General features: G+C 39.5%; 1 protein-coding gene across 1 annotated transcript in view; it reads right to left on the reverse strand.

Annotated features, from left to right (window-relative positions):
• Positions 1 to 8,675, reverse strand: part of ST13 (suppression of tumorigenicity 13 (colon carcinoma) (Hsp70 interacting protein)) — a 21,100-nt gene extending 12,425 nt beyond the window's left edge. Inside the window, exons 1-7 of the mRNA XM_017737737.1 lie at positions 8,618 to 8,675; positions 7,333 to 7,402; positions 7,159 to 7,229; positions 6,572 to 6,638; positions 5,915 to 5,999; positions 3,298 to 3,408; positions 2,257 to 2,359 (exon numbers count right to left, since the gene is read on the reverse strand). Coding sequence (XP_017593226.1) covers positions 2,257 to 2,359; positions 3,298 to 3,408; positions 5,915 to 5,999; positions 6,572 to 6,638; positions 7,159 to 7,229; positions 7,333 to 7,402; positions 8,618 to 8,674 — 564 coding nt within the window. The 5' untranslated portion in view covers position 8,675. The remainder of the gene's footprint in view (positions 1 to 2,256; positions 2,360 to 3,297; positions 3,409 to 5,914; positions 6,000 to 6,571; positions 6,639 to 7,158; positions 7,230 to 7,332; positions 7,403 to 8,617) is intronic.
• Positions 8,676 to 13,462: the final 4,787 nt, after the last annotated feature.

Raw genomic sequence — 13,462 nt, forward strand, 5'->3', positions numbered from 1 at the left:
GCAGGAATGATACAGAGTGAATTGCAGTACATGCTATCAGATCCTGATGTCACTGCCATTTAATGGCTCGTTAAGAGAGAGGCAAGTGTTCTGTTTTCTTTTTAATGAAGCATAAAGAGTTTCCAAAGTCTAGATTTTCATTATTTCTAAGTATTTCTCAAAACTAACTAAATGTTTTTAGAATTTGACTTAGACTTTTAGCTCAAAGTGCTACAAAGTAAAAAATTCTAGTAAAGCTTGAAGTGAATAAATTAGATTAATGCATCCTTTTCACTTACTTAAGATTTTGAAAATCACCCATGAAAAGATGCTATGTTTTTCCTAGAGCTACATACACAATTTCCCATGCAGCCAGCAACTACACATCCATGTATCACAGATACTCTGCTGTTTCTGTGGGAAAGAAAAGGTTCCCTCTCAGCCAAGCATTAAGTATACTTCTTATGAAAACCAGTTGAGACCTACATTAACCACAGATCAATAGTCTCATAAACAGAAGACTAAAAGGCTGTAAAATGGTTTCCACTGTCATTTTGCTGGAGACAGCAAAGACATGGTAGAAAAGCTGAAGTTGTTAGACACAGGAATGTTTATGCATGTGGGGGGTTTAACCTTGACTGGCTGCCAGATGCTCACTAAGCTGCTCCCTCACTCCCCCCTCCTCAACAGGAGAGGAAGAGAAAATAAGGTGGAGAAGCTCTTGGCTTGAGATAAAGACAAGATCACTCACCCATGACCATCATGGGCAAAAAAGACTCAACATGGAGAATATTCATTTAATTTATTGCCCATTAAAAATGGAGCAGCATGATGAGAAACAAAGACAAAACTAAAGCCACCTTCTTCCCGAAGTTCAGCTTTACTGCTTCATTTCCCATTCTTCCACTTCCTCCCCCCATCCTGAACAGCACAGTGGGGTGGGGGCTGTCATCAGTTCACTGTACTTCTGCCGCTCCTCCCTTTTCACACCTTTTTCCCACCCCAGCGTGTCTGCCCCACAGGATACAGTTCTTCACAAACTGCTCCAGTGTGGTTGTCCCCACGAGGTTCAGTGCTTAAACAGACTGTTCCACCATGGGTCTCCCATGAGCTGCAGCTGCTGACACAAAACCAGCTTCAGTGTAGGCTTCTCTCCACCAGCTGCAGTTTCTGCCAGCAGCCTGCTCCAGTGGACTCCCCATGAGCTGCAGCTTTCTTCAAGGTGCACCCACTTCCTCTGGCATGGGATCCTCTATGGGCTGCAGGGTGGATCTGCTCCACTGTGAACCTCCACAGGCTCGAGAAGGACAATCTGCTTAACCATGACCCTCTCTATTGGCTGCAGGGGAATCTCTGCTCCCATGCCTAGCACACCTCCTCCCAGTTCCTTCTTCACTGATCTTGGTGTCTCTGCAGGGTTGCTTCTCCCATATTTTTCTTCTTTACTGCCCTCCCTCTCACAGCTGTTATGCTGCATTTTTTAACCCTTTCTTAAATATGTTATCATGGAAGCACCACTGGCATCACTGACTCACTCAACTTCGGCACCAGCTGGAATTGACTCCCTCTCTCACAGGGACAGCCTCAGGTCTCTCCTTACAAGAGGCCAGCCCTGCAGTCTCCACCTTTCCCCAAACTTCCTATGTAAACTCAATACAATACAACAGCTGCCATCTGTGGTGTGTCAACCACTTCAAAGTAACAGGCAAAAACACATGAAAAAGGAAGCCTGCTATCAATAGTGTTACACTGGTTACACAGAAGTTCCTCCTTAGAAGATTGCTGGGGTCGGCCATGGGAGAACAGCTGAAAACCCGTTGGGCAAAGCTGAGGCTGCCCTCATGGGGCTGACTAATGAAAGTACAAACCAAAGCAAAATCCTTCCTTTAGAAAATATGCTTAAGGACAAAGCTTTGATCAACTCAGAAATATCTTGGGAAAAAAAATCCATTATCAGTTATCTCTTGCTTTTCTGAAGGTTTTTAGTCAAGATTCTAAAATACCTGGCAAACTTCAACTGCTTCAGATTCTTCTCTTAAAATTTTAAAAAGGAACATACTTCATATTTTGGTTACATGCCCAGCCCCACACACTCAATTGCCCTACACACTGCCATAAACAGCTGTTACTGAAGACAGAAGTATTTATAACTGCAGTCTGAAGTGTTGGAAGACACATGAACACATTTCTTCCAGACAACGCCTATTGAAGAACATGAAGGCAGCTTTGTCACTCAGACAAATACAGGGAAGACCTTTAACATTCCTCCCCACTTACTCTTGGCTGCACCTCCTTCAGCACGGCGCTTGCATCTTCATCATAATCCAGTTTGCAAGCTAATGCAAGATCATGAGCAGCCTCCTCCCAGTGGCCAAGAAGTCTGGAATTGGGAAGACACCAACAGTCAGAAGGAAAAACTGAACACTTAACAGTTCTTCAAAGTATTTAACCATGCATCACTCAGAATTTTTACCTAGAGCTACAAGGACGCACAGAAGTTTAATAATCGTGGTGTTTTCACTAAGTTGCACACTACAATACCACTAGAGGACGCTTGCTTGCTTGCCTGATATCCTTACAGTAAGTTTTGCTTGAAGTAACGACGAGTAAAAAACTCTCCATGAGATCATGTCATTGTCTGTTATAAAGAATGATCTAACAGGGAGAAGGTACCCTAGCTAAACACATGAAGCACACTAAGATTAGCATTTGCTTTTTCCACTTTTATACAGGCCATAAGAATTGTCATCTTTTTTCTCTGATTTATTGCTATTTCAAAAAAAAAAAAGTTGAACTATAGTTGGGGGGATGCCTAACACCATTTTAAATAATTACACTATTTGCTTAATAACATTTCTCAATTGCAACAAATGGCATTTAAATTTACTATGTAAAAGAGCTCCAGGATCTAAGGAATAAGAACAGCAGAGAAATGTTCAAGAATTATAGGTCAGTAAAAAAACCCAACAAACTAAGTGAAAACAAAAGACCTCCAAACAAATAAACCACACAGTCCTAGATCTCATAATCTTTACCAAATGATTAGAAAATGTTATTCAGAAAAGCAGTAAGCCATTAGAAGATGGGGGGGAGGAGGGGGAAACAGGGGATGAGTGTACCAGGAGGACTACTCATAAATTGCCATCAATAAATCACCATCTTTTCTATTCTCTAAGCCACATACACAGCACAATGGTTTCTTGGCTCATGGCTACTGCTCTCAGGAACAAGACAAACAGTTCAGAGACACAGAGAAAGAGAATATATGAACAAAACTGTTTCCCCCAAGTAAAGATATTATCAAGTGCAGTTCATTACCTGTGTGCTTTTCCCCTCCATTTGTAGGTCTGTGCGGAGTCAGGATTAATCTTGATGGCTCTGTCACAATCTCTAATGGCAGCATTTGGCTTCTGGAGTTTCACAAAAACACTGTGGGAACAAGAACATTTATCATACATATTGAAATACCAAGTTACTAACTTAAGCTGGAAATAATTTTGGGTGACTAACAGGCAAGCTAGTGAGATAATGTATTTGAAGAGCTCAGTTCAAAATGATTTTATAGCGATAACAAAGTTGCTAAAATTTAGTCTCACTCTCCCAGCATTGTAGGTGAATCATTAGCAAGAACTGAAAGCATTCATTGTTCAGACTCAAGTCCTGCCAGCAAGAATAACCAGTGCAGAAGGAGAAGACACAGAAATGCAAAGGACAGTTCAGCCCTATGGTGCTTGGGGTCTATAGCCAGTGGCAACTAGCAATTTGAACAAAACAACAATAATATTCTGCATGCTATATTGCACAGTCTTTAACACAGTAACACAAAGAAAGCATGAGGAGTTATGCTAACCCATGACAGCAGGCTACAAAGATCAACAGCTAGAGTCATGAGGAAAAGGATATAGATGAGTCATCAAAATCAAAAGCAGCAAAACAAACACAAACTCAGAAAGAAGCCCCAATCCTTGTCAGTTCAATGTAAAAACTGAAAATTTTACAACACACAAGCATATCAGACTGACTGATAGAGCGGTACTTTAGGAGGTTCAAGTAATTAAAATTAAAAATCTCTGAAGGAAACACTAAAAAACATTCCTGAATTGACAAAAGTATTCAATATTCAACATATTCCATGTCAAAACTTCTACATCTACATCTAATTCTACATCTCCCTTTTACATCTACTTGAAAACAATTTATCAACACTTCCTGTAAGTAACTTCATTATTAAGATTTGTTATAAAGCAAGTACAGAGTCACACACTTTCTTCTAGGAACAAACAGGTGGACAGGGTGTCAGGGAAGTGTCCCAAAGCTACACCTCACCAATGAGAGCCATTCCAATGTTGCTGGCTCCACAAAGCCACTAGTCTCTCAAACACACAGCCCCCCCTCCAGAAGCAAAACCATGGATTACTCATAGCACTTGATCAGCATGGCAAGTTTTACAATATCCTAATATATTATTCATTTCTTTCTACAACAGACCTAATTGAGGGAACTTCTAAACTTCTCCTAGCATTCTTATTTTTCACTGCTATACCAGTCCTGAGAAGATATGGCACTGTAAGAGATTTTAAAAATACTGTTATGATGGCAACAGCAACAGTGTATTAAGGTACACAAGTGGTGTTACATGCAAAAATTTTGATATGGAAAGGAAAAAACCAGCAAGGCAAGTACCAGTTAAGATGTATTACAATGGAACAGTTAAAGGACAGTAATTAATCTCATGAAAGTTGAAGTTTTCTTTGAATAATACCTTGCTATGGGAAAGATCCACTAAATTATCAAATCGTCCATGGTTAGTGGTCTTTTGCGTAAGAACGGAAAAAAAAATCTGCTTCTGCAACACATACTTGTCCAGCTTTCCTGAAGAATCAGGAAGATAAAGATGTTTGTGCATTATGAATTTAGGAAGTTCCCAATGCATCATCTGCAGCCTGGTAGATGTTATTAGCAGTAAGGTGGGTAGAGAATGGGCTGAGATACAGATGTGTCCTGTTCAAACATAAGACTGTTGAACAGAACAGTCTACAGGCAGTAGGTTTGGTCTACTAACAAATTCATTTAGCAGGTACAACAGGGACAGAATTCACAGGATTCTTAATTAAGTTTGCATCTAAACAGAGTATCATTTCAATCATCATATTAATCCCACAATAAACTTCAGATTTTACAAGTGTTTCTAATCCAGCATTATTCTATCTCCACACACCAAAAGCAGTATTGTTGAGGAATACTTTCAGTGCAGGTAGCTCCATGTGCAGCTGCAGTGTCAGCTGAAGACTGAACTCTCGTGCTGAGAGCCCCAGGCAAGAACTGGTGCCAGCCTTTGCACAGGGACCTGTGGCCCAGCCAGGTGACTGAACACTCTGTGACACAGCAGAAGCCCATGACCCCAGACTTTCACAAGCACAGACTGTGAGGGTATAAAAGCCCAGGGCTTCCTTTGTTTGGGGTCCCTCCTCAGAGGCACCAGCTTGAGCTGTTAGTTTGTTATTGCACCATGATTAAATTATTTTAAGGATCCAGGTATCTGAGACTGCTGTGGGAAAAGCAGGGTCAAGACAGTAAGGAAACCTGGTCTGACTGTGTGACTATGGGGTGCGTAGCTGCAAAGGGGTTTCAGTCCCAGCTCAGTGTGAGTGTGACTGCGAGGGTACCCCTGGAAGGTCAGACAGGAAAGTATCCTTAATGTTACCACGATGCATTTTGGAACACTATTCTGTTATTTACTGTATTATCAAGATTCTTTATATGGCTGCTTCAGCAAATCCAATGACTCAAACATAAAAAAAACTGCATGAAATGAACACTACCCTTTCCCTCCTGTGGTTTAAGTTTACACAGATCCTCAAGTTGCCTTATACTTAGACTCTTTAAGGAAAATAACACAACAGGCAGAAACATAAATCACTAGTTTATGACTCACCTTGCCCTCTTGGCATACAAGATGGCCAAACAAGGATTCAGCTTGATAGCATCCGTGAACAAGTCAACAGCTTTCTGAAGATCCCCTAAATATAGGTACCAGTGAAATTTCAATCATTATGTAATGAAATTACATCCAAATTCCCAAACCTTTCTTACAGTGTTATGTGCCTAGACACTTCTTAAATAGAACATTATCAACAAAGAAAAACCAATTTCTCCCTCTCACTATGTTACTGAAGTACAAACTCCAAAATTAATGCTTGAGAAGAGACACTTTCCCCAGTTAAATTTGTGTATTTAACTTTGAATGCAATCAAATAGAATGCCACATCTTTATTATACACCTTTTCACTGCATTAAGACAAACCACTAGAGACACTAATCATAACATGGAGGAAACTACTATAATGATCAATGCGTAATTAAGATGCTGCAGTACCTCATTTCCCCCTCCCACCTTTCCCTAACTATGGCTACATTGGAAAAACAGTACTTGAAGAAGCTTTCATGTTCTAGATAGAGGAAACATACTTCTTGTTGGATACCCAAAACTTTCTTGAAAGCATTCAAAATGGTCCAAGATATCTATCTTCTTTTTTTAATAGGAGAACCAAACCTAATGTCCTTGAGTAAGTACTAAAAAACAATTTATCACCTTCACTGAGAGCATTTATTGCTTCAATCTTCTTTTCGTTAGCTTGATCTGCCATCTCTTCAGTTACCTAAAAAAATTAAACGAAAAACACACACAAACCCCAAAAGCTGTAGAGTCCAGGCCAGAATTACCACACTAAGACTGTGCCAAAAGAGAAAGCTTCAGTTTTCCAATTCCAGAACCTTCATTTTAATTTGCATTGAAATCATAGTTCAAAAAAACCCACAAAACCTTTGCTTTCAGCTTGAAGACATTAGTCGACATTATTTTTAGCTATAAAACACCTGAAATCTAAGTTGAATAATTGTAGAATTCTACATATCTAGTTTGCATGGGTGTTTTGATAAACTTCTTTGGCGTTTTCTGACTTGACCTTCCACATTAAACTTTTTGATTGACTCTAACCTTAAATAAGAAAAGACTGTGATTTTAAGCCAGTAAGTTTTCTGTTGAGAAAAAAAAAGAGCCAAAACAAAAGCTCGCTACACAGATAATAGAGTACTCATCCTCCCTCAGCTGCTATCCCTGATTACACTCAAACCCTCTTTCTATCTTTCCTACTGCCACACTGAAAAGATTTTGCTTACCTCCACATTTTCATCTCCCATTTCTTGAGGGTCATCGTTGTCTGGTTCAATCACTCCCTCATTGTCAATTTCTGGGGGAAAAACAAAAAGCAAGACTAAGCTCCATCTATAGAGACAGGATTTTCAGAATCATTTTCATGTTGGAAAATGCAGTAAAGTCACTATTTTCCCCACCTAAGTCACTCTCTTCACTTTCTGGTTCAGGTGATTTAACCGGCTCCTCTGGATGTTCCTCTGCTTTGCCCTGAGAGAGACACATACTTGTAAGTACACATTATTTCTGACTGATGCTCTATTTCCACTCTCATGAACAACAATGTATTAGAAAAGTCAGATCACTATACAGCTGAACCATTTTATTTTTAAGATACTAATCTCCTTTTCCCTCCTCTCAGATTAAGTCTATCATGTATGCAAATATTTAAGAGCTCAAATCTGGACTCATGAACTTCTATTATTGGTAAAGCTGGTCCTTCCAATTTTGTAATTCAATAACCAAGACCAAAAAATCCAAATAACACCCAATTCAGACCCAACTCTGATTACTAACCAACTCTTCCACTTCCTGCCTTCCCTCACACATTCTCTGGATCAAAAATTCTCTCAATCTAATACTATTTAGCTAAGGCCTTTTAGCAGGCAACAATAAGCTGATGACAGTGATTTAAATACTGTTTTCATTTGCCAAGGCCTGAGATTGTTGCCATACATACTTAGAATATTTTTTCAAAAATTTCAAATGCTTTCTTATCAACTTCTAACTAAATTTCATCCAAATCCCATAACTTAGCACATCCTGTCTATTATCACAGATACAAGCTGCTTGTCTTCATACTTAGTGTCACACACTATATTCAGTACATAGACACAATCCCTCCATAGAGCTCTAACTAGCCAGTAATTCCAGCACCCACTGTATTGTTAAATAAACTAAAAATCATCTTTTTTTCAAAAGAATTTCAAACTTGAAAAAATCCTGATGTAAGTATCTACACAGCAAATTTATTTTCTCCCTTAAAATAAATAACAAAAACCAACAACATCTTCCGCAACACTGCCTTAAAAATTTGATAGTTCAACTGATCACTTCATTACTTATCATGCTCATTAATATTTCTTCTCATGAAAAGATTATAATTTAATCCACTAATGACTAGAGAAGTGGTTTATAAACAGACAAGAGAAAACAAAAAAAAAAAGAAATCAAGCCTCTGTATGGCATTTGCACTGCAGAGAACATCAGGCATTCAGGATTAGGGAAATGGAGCATGATAACACTTGAAATGAACTAGGAAGCCATCTGTAAGAAGTCATCTGCAACAGACAATGGGCAGGCTTCAGACTGAACTCCCACATTCAGCCCCGTCATTTGAGTGAAAACTGACAGCAATTTTCCCCCTTCTGCTGCTCAGTAATTTTGTCAGCATCAATTTTCCATGATAAATTTTTCATATCTCACCTTACTTGTCTCCTCTGTGGAGGTATTGGCTGGAGCAGGTGGTATTGTGCCTCCCATACTTTTTCAGCAAAACAGAGAAAAAACAAAACAAAACAGTAATATTATCAAAATAGTGACATGTATTTTATTGATTCAAATCCTGATAATCTCGCCTTTTTGTTGTAACACAAAACATGATGATCCATTTCACTGTCAAAGCAGCAGAGTACACATCCCCCACACTTTTCTCAGTATAGTGCAATGCACACTGTCTGTTGTACAACTCCATTGAGACTTGTACTCACTTGCATCACCCTTCACTCACCCACCCTTTCTCACAAGGAAAAACTGCCTCTTGGCTCAAATGGATTTTCTCCTTTAAATGTAACTTATGTTTGAAACAAAACTAGATATTATGATTATAGATATTACTAAAATTATTTTTTGAACAGAGGTCAAACAATTAAAGAGAACAGCCTAAAAGGCCTACGCAATTAAAATAAACCTGCTGCCTAGGAAAAAAAAAATCATTTCTCTTACATACTGCAATATTCCTGCTTTTCCTTCATTACAATTAAGGAGCAGTCTTTGTAGAGACAGCATTCTGTCAATACAGAATAAACTTCCACATGCTATCGACTTTGGTTAGCAGCCAGGAATAAGAGGCTGAATTCTCCAGGTGTTAGATGGAACATCTAATCATACCTATGACAGCATGCCACAAGGAATACCATTCCCAGGCATCCCCTGCCCCAAATTTCCACCTACTGATGGTTTTCAATAAAAATGATTCTATGAACTCAACAACCAAATCCTTGGGGCCCTACACAAGATGGGATGCAGCGGAGAGGAGAAGGAGGTGGGCAAACAGGGGTGGGCAGGAGGAACTGGAAGGATGTAGGACTATCTGCTTTCAGGAATTAGTGCAACATAAAACTGCACCCCAAGGATGAGAAGTTATAGCTTCTTAAGTCAAGCTACTGCAGTCCATTCTCCCCTCTTTTCTCCCTCCTGTCAGCAGCACCATCTCAGAGTCATGCTGAAAACAAACCTAAATGAGGAGGGATAGGACAGTGATAGGGATGAATTGGGGGGAAAAGGGTAGAAGAGTGAAAAGGAGTTGACAGGATTGACACATCCTGGCACAGGATTGACACATCCTGACACATCCTGCAGCAAAAGGCAAGAAACAGCACTAAACTACTTCTTATTTACAAGGAAAAACTGTCAAAAAAAGCCAAAACCAACAAACCAACCAAAAAAAAAAAAAATCCAACAAGTGACAAACCCCAGCATGTTCTGAAGCTCCCAGGATGCTGACATTACTTAATCAAAGTTATACTGCAAGGACTAAACAACTGCAGTCTGAGAAATTATTATCCAGCTAGGCAGAAAACACAGAGCATGAACTAACTGTTCCTCCTAAATTTTTGCCCTCGTAGGCTGACAATAGAACACATAACTCTCTATTAGTCCCTAAAAACCAAGGAGAGGACTACAGGGACCATCCAGTGAAGCCCTGGAACTGTTGCTGTTATCCCCAGAAAGATGGCAAAATCACAACATAAGTCCAGGTCAGATGATATGGCCAAAGCAGAGCTAAGCCTCCTTTGATGCCAAAACCCCATCTTTTATAGCATGGATCGCAAAAGAGAAATTACATGAGTGGCCTACTGACCCACCACCTCTCAAGGTGATAGGTTGAGCAGTAAGACACCCATTTCCAAATATTATTCTTAAAGAAGGAAAATAATTTTCACAGTTCTCAAAACAACTTGCAGGTGTAGAAACGATTTACTGTTGTCCATCCAGTTGGCATGAGAACGAAAGCTTTCACAGAGAAGCTGTGAGAAGCTGGATTTCTCTGTTTCTCAGCTACAGCATGAGAAAGGAAAAACTTCACAAATGCTTTCGCAGCTGGAAAATTCCTCTGCTCCTGCCTTTTAGCATCCACATGGAACTTTTCTTTTGCATAAAGAAAACTACAAATGACAAAGCATTTTAGCAGTGCTAATAGCTAATATCCATGGTATTACCTGGTTTGAAGTCTGACACCTTAAATCACCTCAAGACTGAAACAACTTAGCCAGCCTCCTCTGTTCTCTTCATATCCCTCCAAAAACTATCCAAGTTTAGATCAGTTTGAGAAATGTTTACTAATATACATGCATATTTTATAATATGCTATTTCATGTACTGCCAAGGCTAAACAGTTTCACTCACAGTACTTGAAAATATTTTTGCTATCCTGGTAATCTCTATTTAAACTACAGTTATAATCCCAGAATGAAAAGAAAGTTACTCTAAAATCTCTTAAGCCAGTATTTGATTACAACGATTAAATACACAGCAGGGATATATGCAAAGTTTGCAATGTATTAAACCTCAGCAGTATACGGAAACACGAGACACTCTCATAGGAAAAGGGGAGTACTGAGCTGTAGAAAAAGAACAGACACACACAAGACACACACAGAGTGCAATGCCAGCAACAACTGGGGGTTGTCAGGACTCCATTGCAACAGTGACTGCACATTTCCACTCATCACAGCCATGAGAAGTGTCACGTTCATGACTTGTTGGAAGAACCGCAAATGTGATTTCTGCAACCGCTTTTATTATTGACAGCAAAATTATATTTAAAGAGAAATTGGATTACCGTGAATTCAAAAGGGTAAAAACCTATTTGAACAAAACAACAAAAAAGTGCAAAAAGCCTTATTCATCAATTAGGGATTCTGTGTTTTATTTTTAAGGACTGCTATTGTTTCTTTGTTCAATTGCAGGGTTTTGAAACGTGTTTCCCTTAATGACTCATTTCATAATAATTCAAGCAAAACATTTGTATTTTTATGCAATTATGAAAAAATGGGCTTGATAAAACGAATGTCAAAACACTTTCCAAACACACTCACGCACTACCGTATGCTTTCTCTACAAAGAGAACCTATATGGAAATATAGGCAGAACAAGGGTTAGAAAACAAGTGCATGAAAACAGGTAAGACTTAAGGTTACTGATGCAATATTAACAGCTAGTCAGAAATAAAGCATCCCATTCTGGCTTCATGAGTAGTTAGCATAATTTAAATTAGAATCCCTAGGTTTAGGGGGAAAAAATCAAATAGATTAGCAGAATTTTAGTTGAAAAATTTAATGATGGATTTTAGTATCATTTAGTCATTATTCTAATCATTCATAACACTACCTAGGTAAACAAACCTATATCTTTCAGATTAAGACAGGTAAGCCAGACAGAGATGTAAGAGCTTCCGAGTTTATTTCCACCTAAAGGCAGGTCATGCTGTTTGAAGCAGCTTCCAAAGAATGATCAGGCCCTATAAATGCACTTAATTGTTCTACTGCAAACAGCACTATTATGTAAAGGCAGAGGGAGACCCAGCAGAATTTCAGACAGTTTTGCATGGAAAGTAATTTGGGTACCACTACCACCAGCCAAGTGTATTATTTAGGCAAATATAGAACTCAAATACGTGAAGAAAACCAGAAAACTTGAGAGAGCTGTAGGAGGTTCTGCTCTGAAGTATTTTTTAACTTTTGAGATAAAGACATCCAGTGAAGATTTTACATGTAAAAAACATTCCATGGCTCTAAATGTAACTTCTGTATTTATAAGACAAGCACCAAATACAAATTCTAAAACTTATCTGGAAATTAAAGCCCTCCCCATTAACATGGAGAAAGTCAGATGGTCATCTCTCCATTCCCTAACACTTTCTTTGACCAAAAGAAGTCAGTGTTCTTCCTCTCCCTCTTAAAGCAGTCTGTCCACACCTTCATATTTACACAACAGAAGTACTGGAAGAAACCCAGGGTGAGGCACTGAGGTATTTTATGCAGTAGCAAAAGGAAAAAAGACCTGCAGTAGGGTGAGACAGACATCGATCTCCTTCCTAGACAGAGGTACATCCACTGTCAGTACTGCAAAGCCAAGTTCAGTTAAATACAAGTGGTTTTACAACCACAGTATTATTCAGATGCATAAAAAACCTCAAATATCACTGTAAAAGAACACGAATAAACACTTCATTGTAGCCATTTTCATTACAGGACATATTGTGAAATGCCGGTGTTTAGTTCTTCATATACGTGTGCATATATGTACACCTATACACACAAAACCCTGCTGATTCAGATTAACGCAAATTTTCTAAAACAATTCCCACTTTGCCACTAAATAAAAATCTTTTAAATCCCATTTGCATAAAATGTGCACCTGAAGGTATGTCCTTCACTTCTTAAGAGTTCCTCAGTGTAGCAGCCATAAAAGCCAAGCAGAGGTACTGGAGCTGAACACAGGGGTTCTGTGGGTTCTCTGCCAGCAGCAAACAATCGCAACCCTTCCAGCCTCGTGCTTCTGGGCGCTCAGGGTGGAACCCAAAGAGGATTTTTAACTGAGAAGCAGCTGTTACGACAGGCCCGGCTCACACAGAGTACGTGCAGCGTAAACAGCAGGTACCTAAATGGCTCACAGGGAGCGGAGAATTCGACTACTTTTGAGACACTAAACTTCAAAGAGCAAAACACGTTTTGGACAGGAACTATAGCTGCCAGGTATTTTGTGCTTTGGGGTACCAGGATGTAAATCAACGCCACTCACCTCCCCACAAACTCGGCTCCTTTTTAAGACAGGCTAGCCAACTCTGCTGCGTAATGCGAGAATTAGCTCAGTAAGTATTACTCTGGGGCTTTCCAGGCTGGAAAGCTGAGCCACTGAGAAGGCCGGGGGGCAGGCTTTTTGCAATGGGAATAGCCAGCGTTAACGAAACAAAACAAAAAATTAACGAGTCTTTTTAACGCGCCGGGAGTGAGCCCGGCGGGAAGAGGAGAGGGCGGGAAGGCCGCA

Source organism: Corvus brachyrhynchos, unplaced genomic scaffold, assembly GCF_000691975.1.
Source record: "Corvus brachyrhynchos isolate BGI_N302 unplaced genomic scaffold, ASM69197v1 scaffold56, whole genome shotgun sequence".
Taxonomy (NCBI): domain Eukaryota; kingdom Metazoa; phylum Chordata; class Aves; order Passeriformes; family Corvidae; genus Corvus; species Corvus brachyrhynchos.